This window comes from Pseudopipra pipra, unplaced genomic scaffold (genome assembly GCF_036250125.1).
Source record: "Pseudopipra pipra isolate bDixPip1 unplaced genomic scaffold, bDixPip1.hap1 HAP1_SCAFFOLD_641, whole genome shotgun sequence".
In the NCBI taxonomy this organism is placed as follows: Eukaryota; Metazoa; Chordata; class Aves; order Passeriformes; family Pipridae; genus Pseudopipra; species Pseudopipra pipra.
In genome coordinates this window covers 1-17,196 of record NW_026991132.1, presented here as the reverse complement: position 1 = coordinate 17,196, position 17,196 = coordinate 1, and the positions used below count along the sequence as shown (strand labels likewise).

Here is a 17,196-nt window from a genome sequence, read left to right as displayed (position 1 = left end):
ATCCTACAGAGATGTGAATTCTGAAAGCAAATGCAGACCCACCTGCACCTGAGGGCTAAACAGTCATTTACTGCGGAAATTAAACATGAAATTTCATCTGCTCCTGTTCTGAAGCAGGAGGTTACAGCACATAAAATGCTTGCTCACCGTGTGTGCGTAAGAGGATTTTCAAATCGCTTACCTTGTGGGCAATCTCCATCTATTCCTGCTGCCTTGCTACAGTCATTACACAGGTCTGGACCATCCTCGCAGTACCCCCACTGCTGCATGGCACTTTGTTGTCTTCAGGCAGCTTCAGAGTAGGCTGAGTTTCACTCGGGCCAGAGCTCTGCCCAGCACTTGTATCTCGGGTTGCAGATACACTCAGTGACTCTGAATGCTGGCCTGATGCAACAGCCAGCCTTGTGTTCTGCAACAGGCCCTCCACACATGCCCACCTTCACATGTGGATGTGCTGCACGCAGAGCCCTCCCTAACCAAAGGTGACTTTTCTGGAGAGCCTTTGTGGTTTTCCACAGGAGTCCGACCACCTCTCCGACACCGTTTTGTCTTGAGATACCATTTCTTCTAGTTTTTCGCTGTCGTCCTCCAGGGTGCTGGGCTGATTTGTTGTTACTGGCAGGTCTTGTGAGAGATCCAGCCTCTCATCTGCGTGACACATAACAGAGGGCATCATCAACCCTGCTGTCAGCAGGGAGGTTGTCGAGGTTTTGTTCTCTGTGCATTCCTCTTCCATCAAGGAGAGTGGCCTTTGAGGAACACATGGTTCTGTTCTGGGCGCTGAATCCTGCTCTGTCACTTCTTCCTGCTGCTCTTCAGTAGCCACTGCTTGTTCATCTTGATAGGTTCCATGCTTTTTTCTATGGGAATAGATCCACCAGCAGCCAAGAAGTGCCAGCAGTACAGGTACAGCATATGGGATGAAATTCCGCAAGCATAAAGGCATTTTAGAAAGCCTTAGCAGTTATACCTAGAAGGAGAAACAGAAAACATGTTACAATAGCCACAGGGAAGGGAACAGGAAGACTTCAGTTTCATAAACACCTTGAGGTATCTCTAGTAGCATGAACAGGCTTGTTTTCCATTTGCTTTTTAAATCACATCTCTGCTCTACAGGAGACCTCAGAACGAGATCCTTACCTAAGACCAGGATCTCTGGACATTTCTCACCATTACAGTCACCAGTTTCACCTTACCCCCCCTTTCCACTCAAACCCATTTCACCTTCTTTCCCCTGCCCCCCCTTTGCTAGACAGAGGTCAGGGCTACACACACGGACAGCATCCAGCACTGCAGTCTCTCCAGGAGCAGGCTGGGTTCATAACACCAGTGGACCACCACTTTATGCTACGTTAAGTTTACTACATGGACAGCTGCTACTCCTGACTTGTGAGCTGAAAGCTTTCTCTTTCACTCTAGAAAGCGTGTGAACCCTTCCTGCCTGGACACCACTGGGACTCATGTCCCAGCCATGCTCCTCCATCTACAAGCCTCCTCTAGGTTAAATGAGGCAGGGCTGAGGCCTTCCCATTTCCTTCAGGAAAGCCTACAGCTGGCACACAGAGCTGAAGTTCCCCACGTCCCCAAAACAAAGAGTGCAAAGGACACTCAGTTTATATTTTCACTGGGCAGGAATGAAAGCAGAACCCCCGTGTCTGACAATGCTTACACACCACAGGCTTTTCTCCAAACGGGCCTAAGACTCTCACCAGTAAGCAACAAAGATAAAGATTGTTTGCAGGAGATAAAGTCCTGGAGATGGGAACCACCCACTGGAAAACTGTATTATCTAGTTCCTCTTCAGAAGTATAAAAGATAAGACAACCAAGTCAGTCTCTCAACTATGCTTCGTCTGTCTCGACCAGAAAACACCTTTTGTCATCAGAGCAAGCCTCCTTCCAGATACCTCCTTCAGGGCCCTGATTTTCACAGCAGCTGATTACACCCTAGCTAAGGACAAAACCATGCCTCCCTCAGACCAAACCGAGCATCCGAGACCTGGAGCATTTAATATACGCTCCAGATTTCTCACCTCCTCAGCCACAAGCTCCTATCCCACAGGAACAAACACACAACTTCACCCAAGCTAGCTTGGACACCAGCCTGCTTCTGTATTGCTTGCTGTAGAGGCATACAGTCTTAAAGTCACAGAACGGTTTGGGTTGGAAGGGGCCTTAAGGCTCATGCAGTTCCAACCCCTTGTCACAGGCAGGGACACCTTCCACTAGAGCGGCTCGCTCCAAGTCCAACCTGGCCAAGGCAAGTAAAGAAATGAACAGCAGGAACAGGGACTACAAAATGTCTTGCTCAACCTCAAATCAAAGCTCAGCTGCAGACATGATTTAAGAAGTCCAGTAACATCTCCAGCATATCAACAAATGTTGATCTACACAGGAAACTAGAGTCTTGTTCACCCTGTGACACTCATGCGTGATGCCTCTTAAACCCAAGTTCCTTCCAGTCAGACAGCGGGGCTCATTGCTGAGGATGAACTTCCAGTTGACAGCAACATCTGAGACTTGGAATTAAAAACCGAAACAACACAATAAATCTATGCGGTAATTTGGATGTTTGGGTTTTGGAACTTGCTAAGTGGAAAGGGTGAAGCCTGTACATACGTTCCTGAAACAGAAGATCCCCATTTCTGCTCTCCAGCACAATGGCACACTGTGAGTGACTGCGAGTACTCATCTGCTGCCTGCCAAAGTTGCTGTAATTCATGCAGAACCACCCCACAAGCTGCCTCACAGCGCACCACAAACTCAAATTAAAGTAGCTCACAAGTCCATTCCCAGCAAGCTTCCCTGATTAAACAGCCCTATTATTATCCCATTCCCTAGTAAGTTGCACCAACTCTACAAACAATGGTCCCACACAATCCTGCAGCACAGGGGACAGTAGCAGGGTGCCCCACGGAGGGCCAGGCCCATCCCAAAGCCTGGCAGACAAAGCAGTTCCAAGAGTCCTTTCAAACATGAATATCATTTAAGTTAAAGATCTCCACTCTGTGATGCTTAGATCAGTGGGGATGGTGGGTTAGCCGACTGCCCCTTGCAAAGCTCATTTCATTTCATGCTTTTAATTTGACTAGTTTCAGCAAGAGCTGCATTATACTACCAGTGCTGTCTGAAATGGGAATTCCACATCCTTCCATCAGCTAGAAAGGGACAAAAGGCAGCGGCTCTGCACAAGACACCAGCAGACATCCTAAAGCACTGGGCTGGCCAGGGGACAGCTAGCATTAACAAACATCTCCTTGCATAAACACGACAGGAAGACTTTGGTGGCCTGATATTAATATGCTGGTCACAACACCACTTTCATGTGATGCCTTCAAGACAGCTGATTTTTAACCAGCTCAACACAACCACTGTAAGATGCAGCACATACTTCTCTCTCATTTCTTCCACAGGGGAGCTCCTCCAGCCCACATCCATTTTTCCAACAGGTTTAAAAGCGACAAAACCCTCTCTCCATTGCCAACTCGACAGCCAGTTCAGGACCGCAGGAGCAAAGGGATCATTTAAACACATGGGGGGAAACAAGCCTGGGATTCTCCTGCCAGCAGCAGAACAGAACATGGCAACTTGTCAAATCACATGGCCTTCAGCAGCGCCAAACTGAGGGGCCCTGCCCAGCAGTCCTGCGCGCTCCAGGCAGGAGGAGCCAGCTGGGGAAGCGCGGCAGCTCCGGAGGCTGTGGGCCACAGACAGGCTGCCCGGAGAAGCCAGAACCAGCGTGAACACTGGATGCACCGCTGCCATCCCCCAACATGCAGGGCTCCACACGGGCCTGCACCACAAATAGTGCAGAGCTCGCACACTGTACATTGCTTGCCCCGCACCATGAGCCACTTCCACTTCTGCCTCCTGGCATGTCAGGAATCCACTCTAAATGTCACACCTTGTATCAAGGCACAGGGAGCTGCAGTGAGGGCATGAGGCTTTTCCAACTTGCTAAATAATCCCCACAGCAGGTCAGGATAGGATTAAGACACCAAGGGGAGAATAGGGGTCAGTTCGTTCTCCAAATCTGTATCCCGACTTGATTTATGGAAAACTCCGGGTAAAGATCAGGGGGGTGAGGACAGCACTGAACCCACACACTCGCCTACCTTACAAAAGAAAGGCAAGGACAGTCAACTTATTCTACTTGCTCGCACTCAGATCCCAGAGCAGTTTTAAGCCACCTCGCTCCTCTCGCCAGCACAAACAACCCTTCAGAAGACACATGCGTATAAGGTTAGAAATGTTTGCAGCACGAGGTTCACAGAGAAGCCAGATAATTCATTCTCAAGGTCCGAGAGGAGCAGGCACTTGCTCCAGCTTTCCAGGGCTTTCCACACACAGGAAGGTCTGTTCTGGGGGCAAGCTGCTTCCAGTCTCTGGAAGCAGAGAGACAAGGATAGTTTCCAAATGATGGAGCCCCCATGCCCTGCAGGGACGTTCCCCACAGCGTTGCCGGTCCCTGCCTCTTCTGCTTGCCTTCTGCCCCAGCACTTGAGAGGTTATGCTTCCAAACCCCAAAAGCAGTGGAAATCGAGGCTGGAATTTAAGACCGTCCTGAAGGATCACACAGCAAACAAGCAGGCAGCTAAACTGTAAATGCAGCTTCAACTGCAGAGCCAGGATGACTCCATGCAGACCCTACAGTTAGTGATAGAGCACTCAGGAAATAAATCCTATCTGGGTGAAAGAGAACTGGACAAGGTTGGCAGAGTTCAAACTAAATGGGACCACGTGGGCTCTTCAAATTTTCCATGCTAAAAATAATCAGTAGCACATGCCCTGCCTTACAGGAGGCATAGGAACAGGACTTGACAAAAACCTTAAGAACTGCAGGCCATACCTTTAAAAATCAATTACTGCACAGAAACAGACTTATTTGACCTACCCTTGCATCGGGTGTGTTTTCATTGAAAGCTGAATTGGTGCTCGCATCCGCAGGCTGCAGGGTCCTGCACTGCACACTCCTGCACTGCACACTCCTGAGCACCAACCAGGCTGTACAGCCTTCCCATACACCTCTCTCTTTGGTGGTATATTATGACGTAAGCAACCACTTCTCAGCCAAAGCAGGACCCCAAAGAGTTGCTATGTTACGCTCGGTTTACAACACAAGTATCAGCCTAGTTAAACTGCAGCAGGTTCTTTACTGATGCTTCAGAAATCACCAAGAAGCACCTGTATACACTAACATCGACCACCAGCGACCCTCCCAAAGGGCACTGATCACCCCCGAGCTCATCACTCCTGCCACACAACTCATCACAGGTTACACTCAGTAGTTAACATTAACCCTATCTGATTATCAAGCTCCTTAATGCATATTCTATCCTATCACCTTCCTGCTCCATCATTTCACCATTCACGGTTTCCTCAGCCAAGGAGTGTCTCCCTGTGAATCCTCTATTACAGACACCACTTCGCTAGAAAGGTGTCTCCGATGCAGAAGCATACTTCAGAAAGTGCTTTTGTACCACTCGTTGGGGAAATGCAACTTTAGGGTCAATCTGAGGAAAAAGAAAGGGGAAATCAACAAGATAGCTTTTGTTGTCAGTTTATATTCTTTTTAAATCACTGAATTATTAATCCCTCATTTCTCAGGCTTATCATTCAGCACACCGGCTCATCCAGAACTGCTCTGGAACAGGAGACAGAAGAGGGGAGGAAAACATCTCTTCTGTACACCTCCTCCATCATCTTCTAGGCAACAACCTCCACTGGTGCTCAGGGAGCTCCCTCTTAGTCTCTAGGTGCTGCCTCTACAGCCAAAACTGCGCGTCAACCCTTATCTGCATGCTCTGGAGGCTGCACAAGAGACAGCCAGCACGCCTCATCAGACCTTCACCTGCTGCTCCTGACACCTGCACCTTCCTTCAGTTGGGTTTGGGGCTGCTTTTTCTTTTCTGCTTTGTTTTGTCAACTGACTTGGCAACACCACACCAAGGGAGAACTGCAGAACACAAAGCCAATCCGCATTAGACTGCTAAAACTAAAATGTTAGAAGGACTAGGAGATTACCCTTGACAAAAACACGCCAAATTGATCTGGTTTGCTCCCCCTCAAAGAACACATGTAAGCAATAAAAATTACAAAGGGGCATTTATGTGAAGGGGGGGGCAGAGGAGACCAAGGCACACAAAACATACGAGTCTTTTAAACCAGAGAAACCAAGTTCTTACAAATTATTTTCCATGAAGGAATTACCTGGGGTATTCCACAGTGAAGCACGCCACCACAGAGACAAAAAGGAAGAAAAAATACCCCTGGTGTAGCCCCTGCTCCCTTGTTCTAAGGTGCAGCACTGACTCCCATTCCAAAGTGTGCCCAAATGCTAATTCTGCAGTTTCAAAACCAACTTCCACATGGGTCATGTTCAGAAAGTGGCTCCTCTCTACCACTCAAAAATCACTTCAGAACAAAAAGACACCACCGCAGAGGCATGGCTGGAGGGAAAGAAAAACCTTTCCACAACTGCCCAGCCTCAACTGTCATCTGTAAAAATGACTGCAATAAAACGACACCGAGCTGTGCTTTTCAGTATCCACAAGTCCATTTCTCAGCACGAGCACAATTTGCTCACTTCAGTTTGGTTCGGGGTGAGAAAGAAATTATCTGATTGAAGAAGTAATCTTGGTTCTGTGCTCTGGGGTAGCTGTGTGCGGAAAGGCACAGGCACCGGGGGAAAACCCAAGCAAATCAGGGGTCAGCCTCTGCAAGGGAAAAGGAACACTTTTTCGTTATCATCTCAAGTGCAGACGCTGGGTAAGGACAAATCGGCACAAGCAGAGATACAATCTGGACCTGCGACCAGAGACGAACGTCCAAAGCATGTAAATCAAGGTCCTACAGCCGCATCTTATGGCTCAAGATTACACATGTATTCCTTCAAGGACTGAGAGCCGGAATAGCTGCGCTTCCATTGCGGAAACCACCCAGAGCAGCAGCCGGCGGCGATGCTCAGCTCAGGCTCGAGTGCCATCTGCTGCTCTCCCACCGCTCCCAATGCTCCAATGTGGGACAGGCAACGAGCGCCACGCTTGGCTCACCCAGCTCGGCTCAGGAGCTGAGGGTCCCTGTTCTCATGCTTAAAGACCACCGAACTCTAGTGGCCTCCTGGGAAGGAGCAACACACAGAGCTTTGAAGGTGGGACATGAACTACACAAACCAGCCAGCCCCTTTGATCCCATCTCCCCTCTCCCAGGGGAAGGCTGAAACCCTGCTAGTCACAGCTACAGCACAGCTCCTGTCACCTCCTGCTCTCCACAGGGATGGAGAACACCTTCATAAACAGCCAACCCTGGTTTTACACACCAAAATACTCACCTCGGAATCTGTGGCAGCTTTTCTATGTTCTTGATTCAGCAAAAGGAGGAAAGCTTCTGGCACGCATCCACCTCAGGAAAAGCACTACAGGGCTAGGAAAGCCCAGGCTGGGTGTCAGGGAGAAGGCATGGTACCCACCAGCTCCAACCCAAGTTGCTAAACACCTCAGATGCTTCAGCCTGGAACAGAGACAGGTGACAGAGAAGTCTATAAACTCGCAGGCAGCATAGACAAGCCAAAGCAGGGGCCATTACTCACTTTTCCACGGTCTCAGGATGATGGATTAGCCAGGGATGCTTCCAGGCAATTCAGAAAACAAACAGGAAGCACGTTCTCAACTTTGTTTTTTTATTCTTTTAGCAAAACATAAGAGTTTCCTCGGCCTGCAGAGAACACCCAGAGCTTCTCAGGAACAGACACGATATAAAGCTTGGCTGGTTTCATCCTCAACGTGCGAGCCTCCTGCTTTTGGTGGAGCTGAACCTGGGTGGTCGCAGGTCTTGTAAGGATTTCCAGACTTGCTGTTCTGTGTGTTTTCTGCTAATACCCTGCTTAGAAAACTGCTCCTTTACTTGTGAGAACATGGAGCACTCCCACCGCCAGACACGCCAGCAGTGGGAGGATGCACTGTTGCACTATCGTAATTTGTGACCTGGAAACACAAAAAACAGAGTGGGCAGCAGTCCTGGTGTGAGCCATGAAGGATGCAAGGCCAGCATCATTCACTCCCTATCAGACACCCCTTCCTATGCGCAGGCTGCAGGAAATGCAGCTCCTACCCCCAGGCAGCAGCTGGAACACCCTGTGGGCAAGTTGACTTTCATCACTGAAATCCATACCCTGGCTTTCTGCCCACATCACTCACAAGCGGGAATACTCATCCCTTCCCAGCCACACAGCCCTGAGCAGTAACTGCTGCTACACAAGGAAGTTCTCAGCACCACAATTTCTCAGCAAGACCCTGCCCAGCAGCCAGACTTCCAGGCTCTGGCTTTGCTGTTTTCACACACACAGGACGGGGGGTGCAGAGTCACAGCAGCACCACCAGCAACAAGACTTTTCCCAACAGCTCCACATACCTGTGCCACAAGGACTGCGCCTCTGGTCATCTCATCAACAGCAGCGTCAGCTTCAGGGGAGAAGTGATCCTCATCTTGGGGAAGAGCAGGAGAAAACAAATGAGAGTCACAGGCTTTAAAGGCCAGAAGGTACTATTAAGCTCATCTTGCCTGACCTCCTACATCCATTAGGCCAGAAAATCCTCACCCACTGCTGCTGTACGTGTTTGCTGAAACCAGTCTATTAAGCTGGAGATCACACAAGCATTATGCCTGCTGTGTTGCTGAAGGGAAGAATGAAGTGCTTTCTAAAGCCACTAGCCAAGCTAATATGAATTTAAGTGGCTGATGAATTAGGAGGCTTTCAAGATAGAAAAGTGCGTATCTGCAGTACCTTTGAGCTGTCATTAGTATTTTGATCCTTAATAAACTAAGCTCAAGGGCCTCAGGACTTCAGCGACCCACCTGACCCCCAGCTCCTACAGAAGCCCCTTCCATACAAGACAGCTTTTTAGGCCCCCAGACATCGGGCATCTCTACCACCATGACATTCTGCCAGGGCTTGAACGGTGGTATTTTGAACAAAGAACCATACACGTCAGTCACTTCAGTAGGAAAGCGTCAGATATTGGTTTAACACATTAAAACTAAGTCCACATTTACAGCTACTTTATGACAGAAGGTGGCAGAGTAGTTACAGCTACTTCACTTTATACACTGCCAGCTTGCTGTTCGGGAGAGTAATTCACTCTCTCCTTCAAGCAGGAAAAGGCCGGGACATCTATCATCTTTCCCCTGGAGCCTGACAGGTTCTGCCACGCTGGCACATTCAGAAGAATAAAATCCATTTTTTCCAGTCCTTGCTCTAGTCACACCAGGGGCCGAGCTTGCCATAGGAGAGGGAAGGTTCAGGCACAATCATTGCTTGCACACTGCTGGCACCCATTGACACTGCAGGAGGACCGCCAATAGTACTTGTCAGGAGCTCCATTACCTGGAAGAGGCACCACATTGTCCAGTAAAACTTCTGCTCCTTGGAAAGGCAGCGATAAAAAGTCAGACCTTAAAGAAAAGAGAACCCATCAGAATAAGAGCAGGGCTTTAAGTCACTCCCATAGTCTTTAAGGTGACATTGATGAATCAATTGCTGTAACAGGGATTTAGTTTAAAATTGGCGACAGTCAAAAACAACCTCCCAGCAACCTAAGCAGCAGCAATCCATTGTCTGATGAGCATGCCAGGTTGGACTGGGCTCCAAGCAAAAGCCACCTCCACCGTGGAGGCTGGCCTGCTTTCCTCCCACCTCTGGGCACAATCAAGTATTTCATGGGCTTGTGTAAGAAAACCCTCATCCAATAGAGCTCTTCAAGTCACTGGGGCTGGAGCATAGAGAATCCCAATCTTATTCCTAGCTCAGCAACTAACTACACCCTGGGGCCTCCCAAAGGCATCCTTTTGCTCAGCTGCCATGCCGAAGTGACAGAAGTCACAACTTCCTCTTCCCTCCCCTTCAATAAAGCCCTGCAAGAGCTTGCTCTGCTGCCAGGGAATCCACCCCTGCTGCTGAGACAAACCCTTCTACCAATTCCCACTTCAGCTGGGGAAAAACCTAGAAGGAATTCAAATACAGATGCCTCTGATGAAGATTTGAGCCAGATATGGCCTCAGGCCATGGAAGAGGAGCTAGAGACCTGATTTGTCTGAGTGTGTCGACCTTCACTTTGTCATATCCTCCGTAGTCCACGTATCTGAGTTCCACTTCACTGGTCTCTTCAAAGTAGCTGATAACTTGAGCCCGTAGCCATGCCCCATCCAGGCCTGGAGCTGCGCAGATAATACCAACTGTAGAACATAAGGGTACAGAGAAGAAAGCTCAGTGGATTTCCAGAAATCAGCCCTTCAGGCATTAGTTATGACTAATAACTCCTTTCCACGTGATGCAGCCTCCACTTTAGACCATGTGCAGACAGTGACACTATCAAGATGTGGGACTAGTTCCACACTTTGTCAGCAAAAATACACCAGGTGCCAGGTAGATAAGAAGAACCCAAGACTGACTTATCTCCTTCTGAATTTCAATGTGCAACTACGTGGCTGGAGAAGTATTCAGGGATGAGTGGGGTAAGGAAGAACAGAGCAACAGCTTGGGCTTCAGCTATTAAAAAAAGCCCAAATAAACAGAATAACAAGCGAACTATCACATCTCATGCACTGGGAAACCTCCCAAGCCTGACACAGGGCAGCGGGATTTCACAGGACCCTCGAAGTTTCCCAAGTGAACAGTTTGTGAGCAGCCCAGTCACTTGCCTGCTACTGGAGTTGGCAGGGTTGGGATTTCAGGTTGAGAGTAGCAGACATACATCTGCTGGTCAAGGCGCCGCAGGACATGGGAAGTGGGGTGCGTGTGCTGCTGCAGGAACATGCGCCCTGCATCGACTTGGTGCGCCACAACCACCTCCACAGTGACTCCATCCCGGAGGAAGAGCTGTCATGGGGAGGAAAGAAGCTCTCATTAGTGTTCACTGCAACTCAAGCTTCATTCACAGCAACTCCCTGTTCCACCAGCACCTCCTGAGGCTTACAGCTATGGCACTGTAGCATTTCACTTCTAAAGACAGCTTTGGATCAGGAGCACAAAGCTACCCGTTGTTAACTCCATGCTGTCCTAAAGGGAATCAGACTTGGGCTGGGGCCCATCTTATACCCAAAAAGACCATCAGCACAGAGCAGCTGCAAGACTTATTTACCCAAGAGATCAGTGAGCAGAGTCCGGAATGATGCAGGTCAAGCCATGCTGCACTATCAACACTGCGCAACTTGCCAGGATTCCCTACCAGTGGAGGTTTTAAACATCAAGGAAATCTTCATGGGGATTGTCCAAGATTTGTCACAGAGGCCTCATCTTCAAAGCTATTTGCCCTGGCTGCTAGAGAGCCATTGTGCTGGGCACCTTCTGAGCATTACTGCGCTTGGAATACATCCAAAATGCCTTTAATTTCCCAGCAGAAATTCACTTCTCCAGAATAAAGCCTATCTTCACATCCAAGGAAACAGTTATGTGCACAGTTACTACAGGCAGCACGGGAACACTAATGGAAGAACAGGCAGAAAAACCTGACTTAGTAACAGTTAAATCAGCTGGACAACAACCAGCCACACAAAATCAAGCTGGGTTTGAGGGCATCTGTGAGCCAGCCACATGGATACAGCATCCTACAATGGCAGTGACCAGCAATAGCCTTCCACCCCGACATCGGCATAGCCTGCAAGCTGGAACTCACCCAGGCAGTCCTAAGGAGGGAATGAAGTGCCAGAGGGACTGGTGGAGGTAGACCATGGATGTTGGTGAGACACAGGTCCTTGAACTTGTTGCCAATCAGCCTCAGTACTTTTTCTACTTGATGCGGGAAACCTGGAAGACAAAAGTCCCACAGAAGGTCTGTAGCACCGGTTTGGTGCGGACAACCCCAACCTTGCCACGTGAACTAATACAGCTACCAGAAGCCTTCTGCACTACAGCAACAACTTGGTTTAGCAGATTGGCCACCTAACCCGGTATGAGACCAACAGGAGCTGATACACATCCCATAGCTCCCCCTGAAGGCCTGAAGTGATCCTACAAATGGTGTGGTTAAACTACAGCAGATGAAGACGTTAAAACACATTCTCTCACCTCTAGAACAGAGGGTTCACGTGCCTAGGCACAGGTGACCTGGCACAGACCTCTACTGTAACAGCACTCAACAGAAAGCTTTGTAAAGCATTGGACTCAAAGGCACTAAGCCTGTTTAAACTCCTTGCCCACCTAATTAAGGCCCCCAAGGTACATATTAGACAATGAATTAAGAGACTTTCCACTTACCTTCGATGTGACAGACCTGGGAGTCATGGAAATAAGGCCGTGTCGAGACATAGATTTTAGCACCAGATCGCCGCCTCAGGAAGCTCATAAATTTTCCTTGTCTGCCGATCAAGTGGCCAACTAATTCCTTTATGAAAGGGACAAGAAAGCAACAGTCAGCAAGAGAACTATTGATCAAACAACACTGCTCTCTGCAGCTTATTTCATCACCTGCTCTTAATAACTGTGTACCCTCAAAACCTTCTGAATGCTTTCAAAGCATCAGACCAACAGATTGGGGTGGAAGACCATGAGGAATAATGAGTGCAACAGCCTTGAGTGCCTCATGTTTACAGTTTGTCCTGGCTCTTCCCTCCTGCTGAGTCCTAACGGGAGCTAATCACTTAAACCCTCATCTGTTGTTGATGTCCCTGGGATGGCACCAAGCCACAGCAGGACAGGAAGAGCCAGAAGATGGCTGTGTAGGGCAGGATGCAGGCCAGCAGCTGCTTACCTTTGGGACCTCTATTTCCCGGATGACGTGATCGCACTTGCTGGTTTCTCTCCCTGTCTTAGTGTTCTGCTGGGTCACTGCCTTCTTCATGGCACAGCCGCTGCTCACAAAATCCATACCATGTTCATCCAATCCTGCAAGACGTGCACGTGTGTCAGCATTAAGACAACCCCCAGAATCCAGCTCCCAGACACAAGGCCATGAAAAGACATCATTTCATGGAGAGGTTACATAGAGCTCTTCCCATGCATTCACTCGGGGTGTTCCTGTATCAGCTTCTCCAGTGTGTCAGAAAGGGTTCCCGTCACATGCAGCCTACTGAAAGTTTCCTTCTGTTCCTGGAAAAAAACCTGCACGGCTCTGGGAACGCCACAGGAAGCGGCCCAAGTTGAGCCATCACCCTTCAAACAGTGCCCTTTTATACGGCAGCTGAGACAAAGACACTAGAAGTCAAAGTTACCAAAACCTGAATAAGAGCCTGCTGCTGCCCAAGGAATTCTGCATTCTACCCATGGCCTGGGCAGGGCTCTTCACAGGGAGTTCAGCAGGCGAGGAGGGACGTGCAACCTATCCATCTGCTCTTTGCACTGACATTACACTCCTGCCCCAGCAGATGGTGCACAGGGACCTGAGTGCCACGGGTGATCCACTGCTAGTGGTGGCAGGGGATTGCCTCTTGCCCAAGTCTGTCATATGCCTGAAGAAGCAAGGTGCCAGAGCCTAGCTACGGCTTCTTCCCAAACCACCGGCTGATACCAGGGACATTTCCACGTGGGAGGGGGACAAACTCAAACACCTTCCTCCTGGTCAGATCCCAGACACAATCAGCGCGACACATGGTTGAACCTTCCCTCACATTAACAAGCAGAAGCGTGAGGATCCTCACTTACCTGCAAGTATTCAGGCCATCCAGTGCAGGACCAAAGAGAAAAATAAACCCAACACCTGCTTCACATTTGCCACATCTTAACTAAGAACACAGCACAGATGCCTGGAAAGGCAAGGATGGGGATGGAAGTCTCAAAGCCTGGGTGGGAGGGTCAGCTGCGTGACCTCTGATCCCACATTAGCACCCTTCCCTGCCCTGTCCCCTCTCCCTGCCCATCAGCTGTCTGGGTGCTGAGGTCTCAGCTCTTGTCACCACCAGGCTCCACAACACATTTGTACCTTTTGCCACACCAGCATTCACAACAAGGCAAAACCACCGTCTTCCTATAGTGACTCTCACTAAAGAAAACGTTCTGTGGGTTTAATCCTTAATTGCTGGCAAACTCGATCCACATGTCTTCCAACAACCAGCCTTCCAACTACTCTGCAGCAATTACAGAAGGCACCCTGTCATTAAGGGCTGTTGGCACCACAGGGTCTTATAAAGGACTTCGACATCCATCCCAAGGTCACACAGGTTAACATTTGCTCAGACAGCTTTGCATTCTGCCACACACACATCATCCAGGATCTAGAAGGCAAAAGCAACACAGACAGATGGGGAAATTCCATGATCACTGCTCCCTCTTGGGATTTCTTGGCATGCACCTTCTCTTCCAAGTAAAAGGCTTCAGGGTAATTGGTCTGCAACCAACTGATTTTATCGCAGTTCATTAGAGCACTTCCCTGGTTCATCCTGCAGCACCTCAGAAAGCTGCCTCATGGCTCCTTGCTGCAGCAGCTCACAGACACAGAGAAGAGCCCAGGGCTTGCTAGAGGCTGCTGGAACCAAAGCAGAAACCACTGGGACAAGCAGGTCTCAAACCAGCAAGGTGTCCAGCAGCCTGGCCTACATCCAGACACAGTCCATCTCACTGGGCTACTCCAGACCATGCTCAGCTTTAGACAAGAAGCTTTGTGCTGAACAGGAAGCAGTCTGCTCACCCCTTTGCAGTAGACCCTGAAGATCACCCAGCTAACACTGGATCCTACAGAGATGTGAATTCTGAAAGCAAATGCAGACCCACCTGCACCTGAGGGCTAAATAGTCATTTACTGCGGAAATTAAACATGAAATTTCATCTGCTCCTGTTCTGAAGCAGGAGGGTTACAGCACATAAAATGCTTGCTCACCGTGTGTGCGTAAGAGGATTTTCAAATCGCTTACCTTGTGGGCAATCTCCATCTATTCCTGCTGCCTTGCTACAGTCATTACACAGGTCTGGACCATCCTCTCGCAGTACCCCACTGCTGCATGGCACTTCGTTGTCTTCAGGCAGCTTCAGAGTAGGCTGAGTTTCACTCGGGCCAGAGCTCTGCCCAGCACTTGTATCTCGGGTTGCAGATACACTCAGTGACTCTGAATGCTGGCCTGATGCAACAGCCAGCCTTGTGTTCTGCAACAGGCCCTCCACGCATGCCCCACCTTCACATGTGGATGTGCTGCACGCAGAGCCCTCCCTAATCAAAGGTGACTTTTCTGGAGAGCCTTTGTGGTTTTCCACAGGAGTCCGACCACCTCCCTGGGACTCACTGCACACAGAGGTCTTCATCTGACAGTCTCTTGTGGCTCCCTCAGTGGGGCTTTGTGTTAAACAGCTTGAACATGTAACATTCTGATCCTCTTCTTCTGTCTGTGGGGATGTCAGTACCGCAGCATCCTTCTTTCCAGCAGTGTTCTTATCAGCTGCTGGAGCTTCCTCTGCAAGTGTCTGATCAGTGGAAACAGCACTTGCCATCTCCAGAGGTGTCTCAGCCTGGCTAGCAGCAGCCTCGCAGAGCTGAGTGGACCCATCACCTACAGAAGCAGGCAGCACTCCCTCCCTGCATACAGGGTTCTTCTTCCAACAGTCTTTAGTGTCTCCGTGTTCAGGGCTGGGTAAACAGATGCGTATTAAACAGCTTGAACGTGTTACATTCTGACCCTGCTCCTCTGCCTGCAGGGATGTTGGTACCACAGCATCCCTCTTAACATTCTCCCTGGCTACTGGAGCTTCCTCTGCAAGCATCTGATCAGAGGAAACAACACGTGCCGTCGCCAGAGGTGTCTCAACTCGACTGGCAGCAGCTTGGCAGATCCGAGTGGACCCATCACTTGCAGCAGCTGACAGCACTTCCTCAGTTGCTGCCAAATTGACCTTGGAAACAATCGGGATTGTCACTTGCTCAATTTTCTCAATGTCTTCCTTGCACAAACCCACTCCTCTAATCTTCTCTCTTCTCAATTCTCCTTTTGGCTGTGTGTCCTCCTCCTCCTGACACACAGGTACAGTACTGGCAACTGACCTGGACACGTCTTCTTCCCCTGGCTGCTCCGAACAGGCAGACTCCCAAGGGAGAGAAACACAAGCAGGGACACCGTTTTTGTCTTGAGGTACCATTTCTTCTGGATTTTCACTGTCGTCCTCCAGGGTGCTGGGCTGATTTGTTGTTACTGGCAGGTCTTGTGAGAGATCCAGCCTCTCATCTGCGTGACACATAACAGAGGGCATCATCAACCCTGCTGTCAGCAGGGAGGTCGAGGTTTTGTTCTCTGTGCATTCCTCTTCCATCAAGGAGAGTGGCCTTTGAGGAACACATGGTTCTGTTCTGGGCGCTGAATCCTGCTCTGTCACTTCTTCCTGCTGCTCTTCAGTAGCCACTGCTTGTTCATCTTGATAGGTTCCATGCTTTTTTCTATGGGAATAGATCCACCAGCAGCCAAGAAGTGCCAGCACTCCAGGTACAGCATATGGGATGAAATTCCGCAAGCATAAAGGCATTTTAGAAAGCCTTAGCAGTTATACCTAGAAGGAGAAACAGAAAACATGTTACAATAGCCACAGGGAAGGGAACAGGAAGACTTCAGTTTCATAAACACCTTGAGGTATCTCTAGTAGCATGAACAGGCTTGTTTTCCATTTGCTTTTTAAATTCACATCTCTGCTCTACAGGAGACCTCAGAACGAGATCCTTACCTAAGACCAGGATCTCTGGACATTTCTCACCATTACAGTCACCAGTTTCACCTTACCCCCCCTTTCCACTCAAACCCATTTCACCTTCTTTCCCCTGCCCCCCCTTTGCTAGACAGAGGTCAGGGCTACACACACGGACAGCATCCAGCACTGCAGTCTCTCCAGGAGCAGGCTGGGTTCATAACACCAGTGGACCACCACTTTATGCTACGTTAAGTTTACTACATGGACAGCTGCTACTCCTGACTTGTGAGCTGAAAGCTTTCTCTTTCACTCTAGAAAGCGTGTGAACCCTTCCCTGCCTGGACACCACTGGGACTCATGTCCCAGCCATGCTCCTCCATCTACAAGCCTCCTCTAGGTTAAATGAGGCAGGGCTGAGGCCTTCCCATTTCCTTCAGGAAAGCCTACAGCTGGCACACAGAGCTGAAGTTCCCCACGTCCCCAAAACAAAGAGTGCAAAGGACACTCAGTTTATATTTTCACTGGGCAGGAATGAAAGCAGAACCCCCGTGTCTGACAATGCTTACACACCACAGGCTTTTCTCCAAACGGGCCCTAAGACTCTCA

General features: G+C 49.4%; 1 protein-coding gene across 1 annotated transcript; it reads right to left on the bottom strand.

Moving 5' to 3' along the window:
- Nucleotides 1-527: 527 nt before the first annotated feature.
- LOC135408788 (A-kinase anchor protein 1, mitochondrial-like) lies at nucleotides 528-16,136 on the bottom strand (the record flags this gene model as incomplete). Its single annotated transcript, XM_064643784.1, has 11 exons — nucleotides 528-648; nucleotides 7,927-7,981; nucleotides 8,409-8,482; nucleotides 9,382-9,449; nucleotides 10,079-10,229; nucleotides 10,695-10,872; nucleotides 11,669-11,799; nucleotides 12,250-12,376; nucleotides 12,743-12,876; nucleotides 14,838-15,467; nucleotides 15,765-16,136. Coding segments are annotated over 11 exons (2,041 nt in total), but the record flags the coding sequence as incomplete, so codon positions are not given.
- Nucleotides 16,137-17,196: the final 1,060 nt, after the last annotated feature.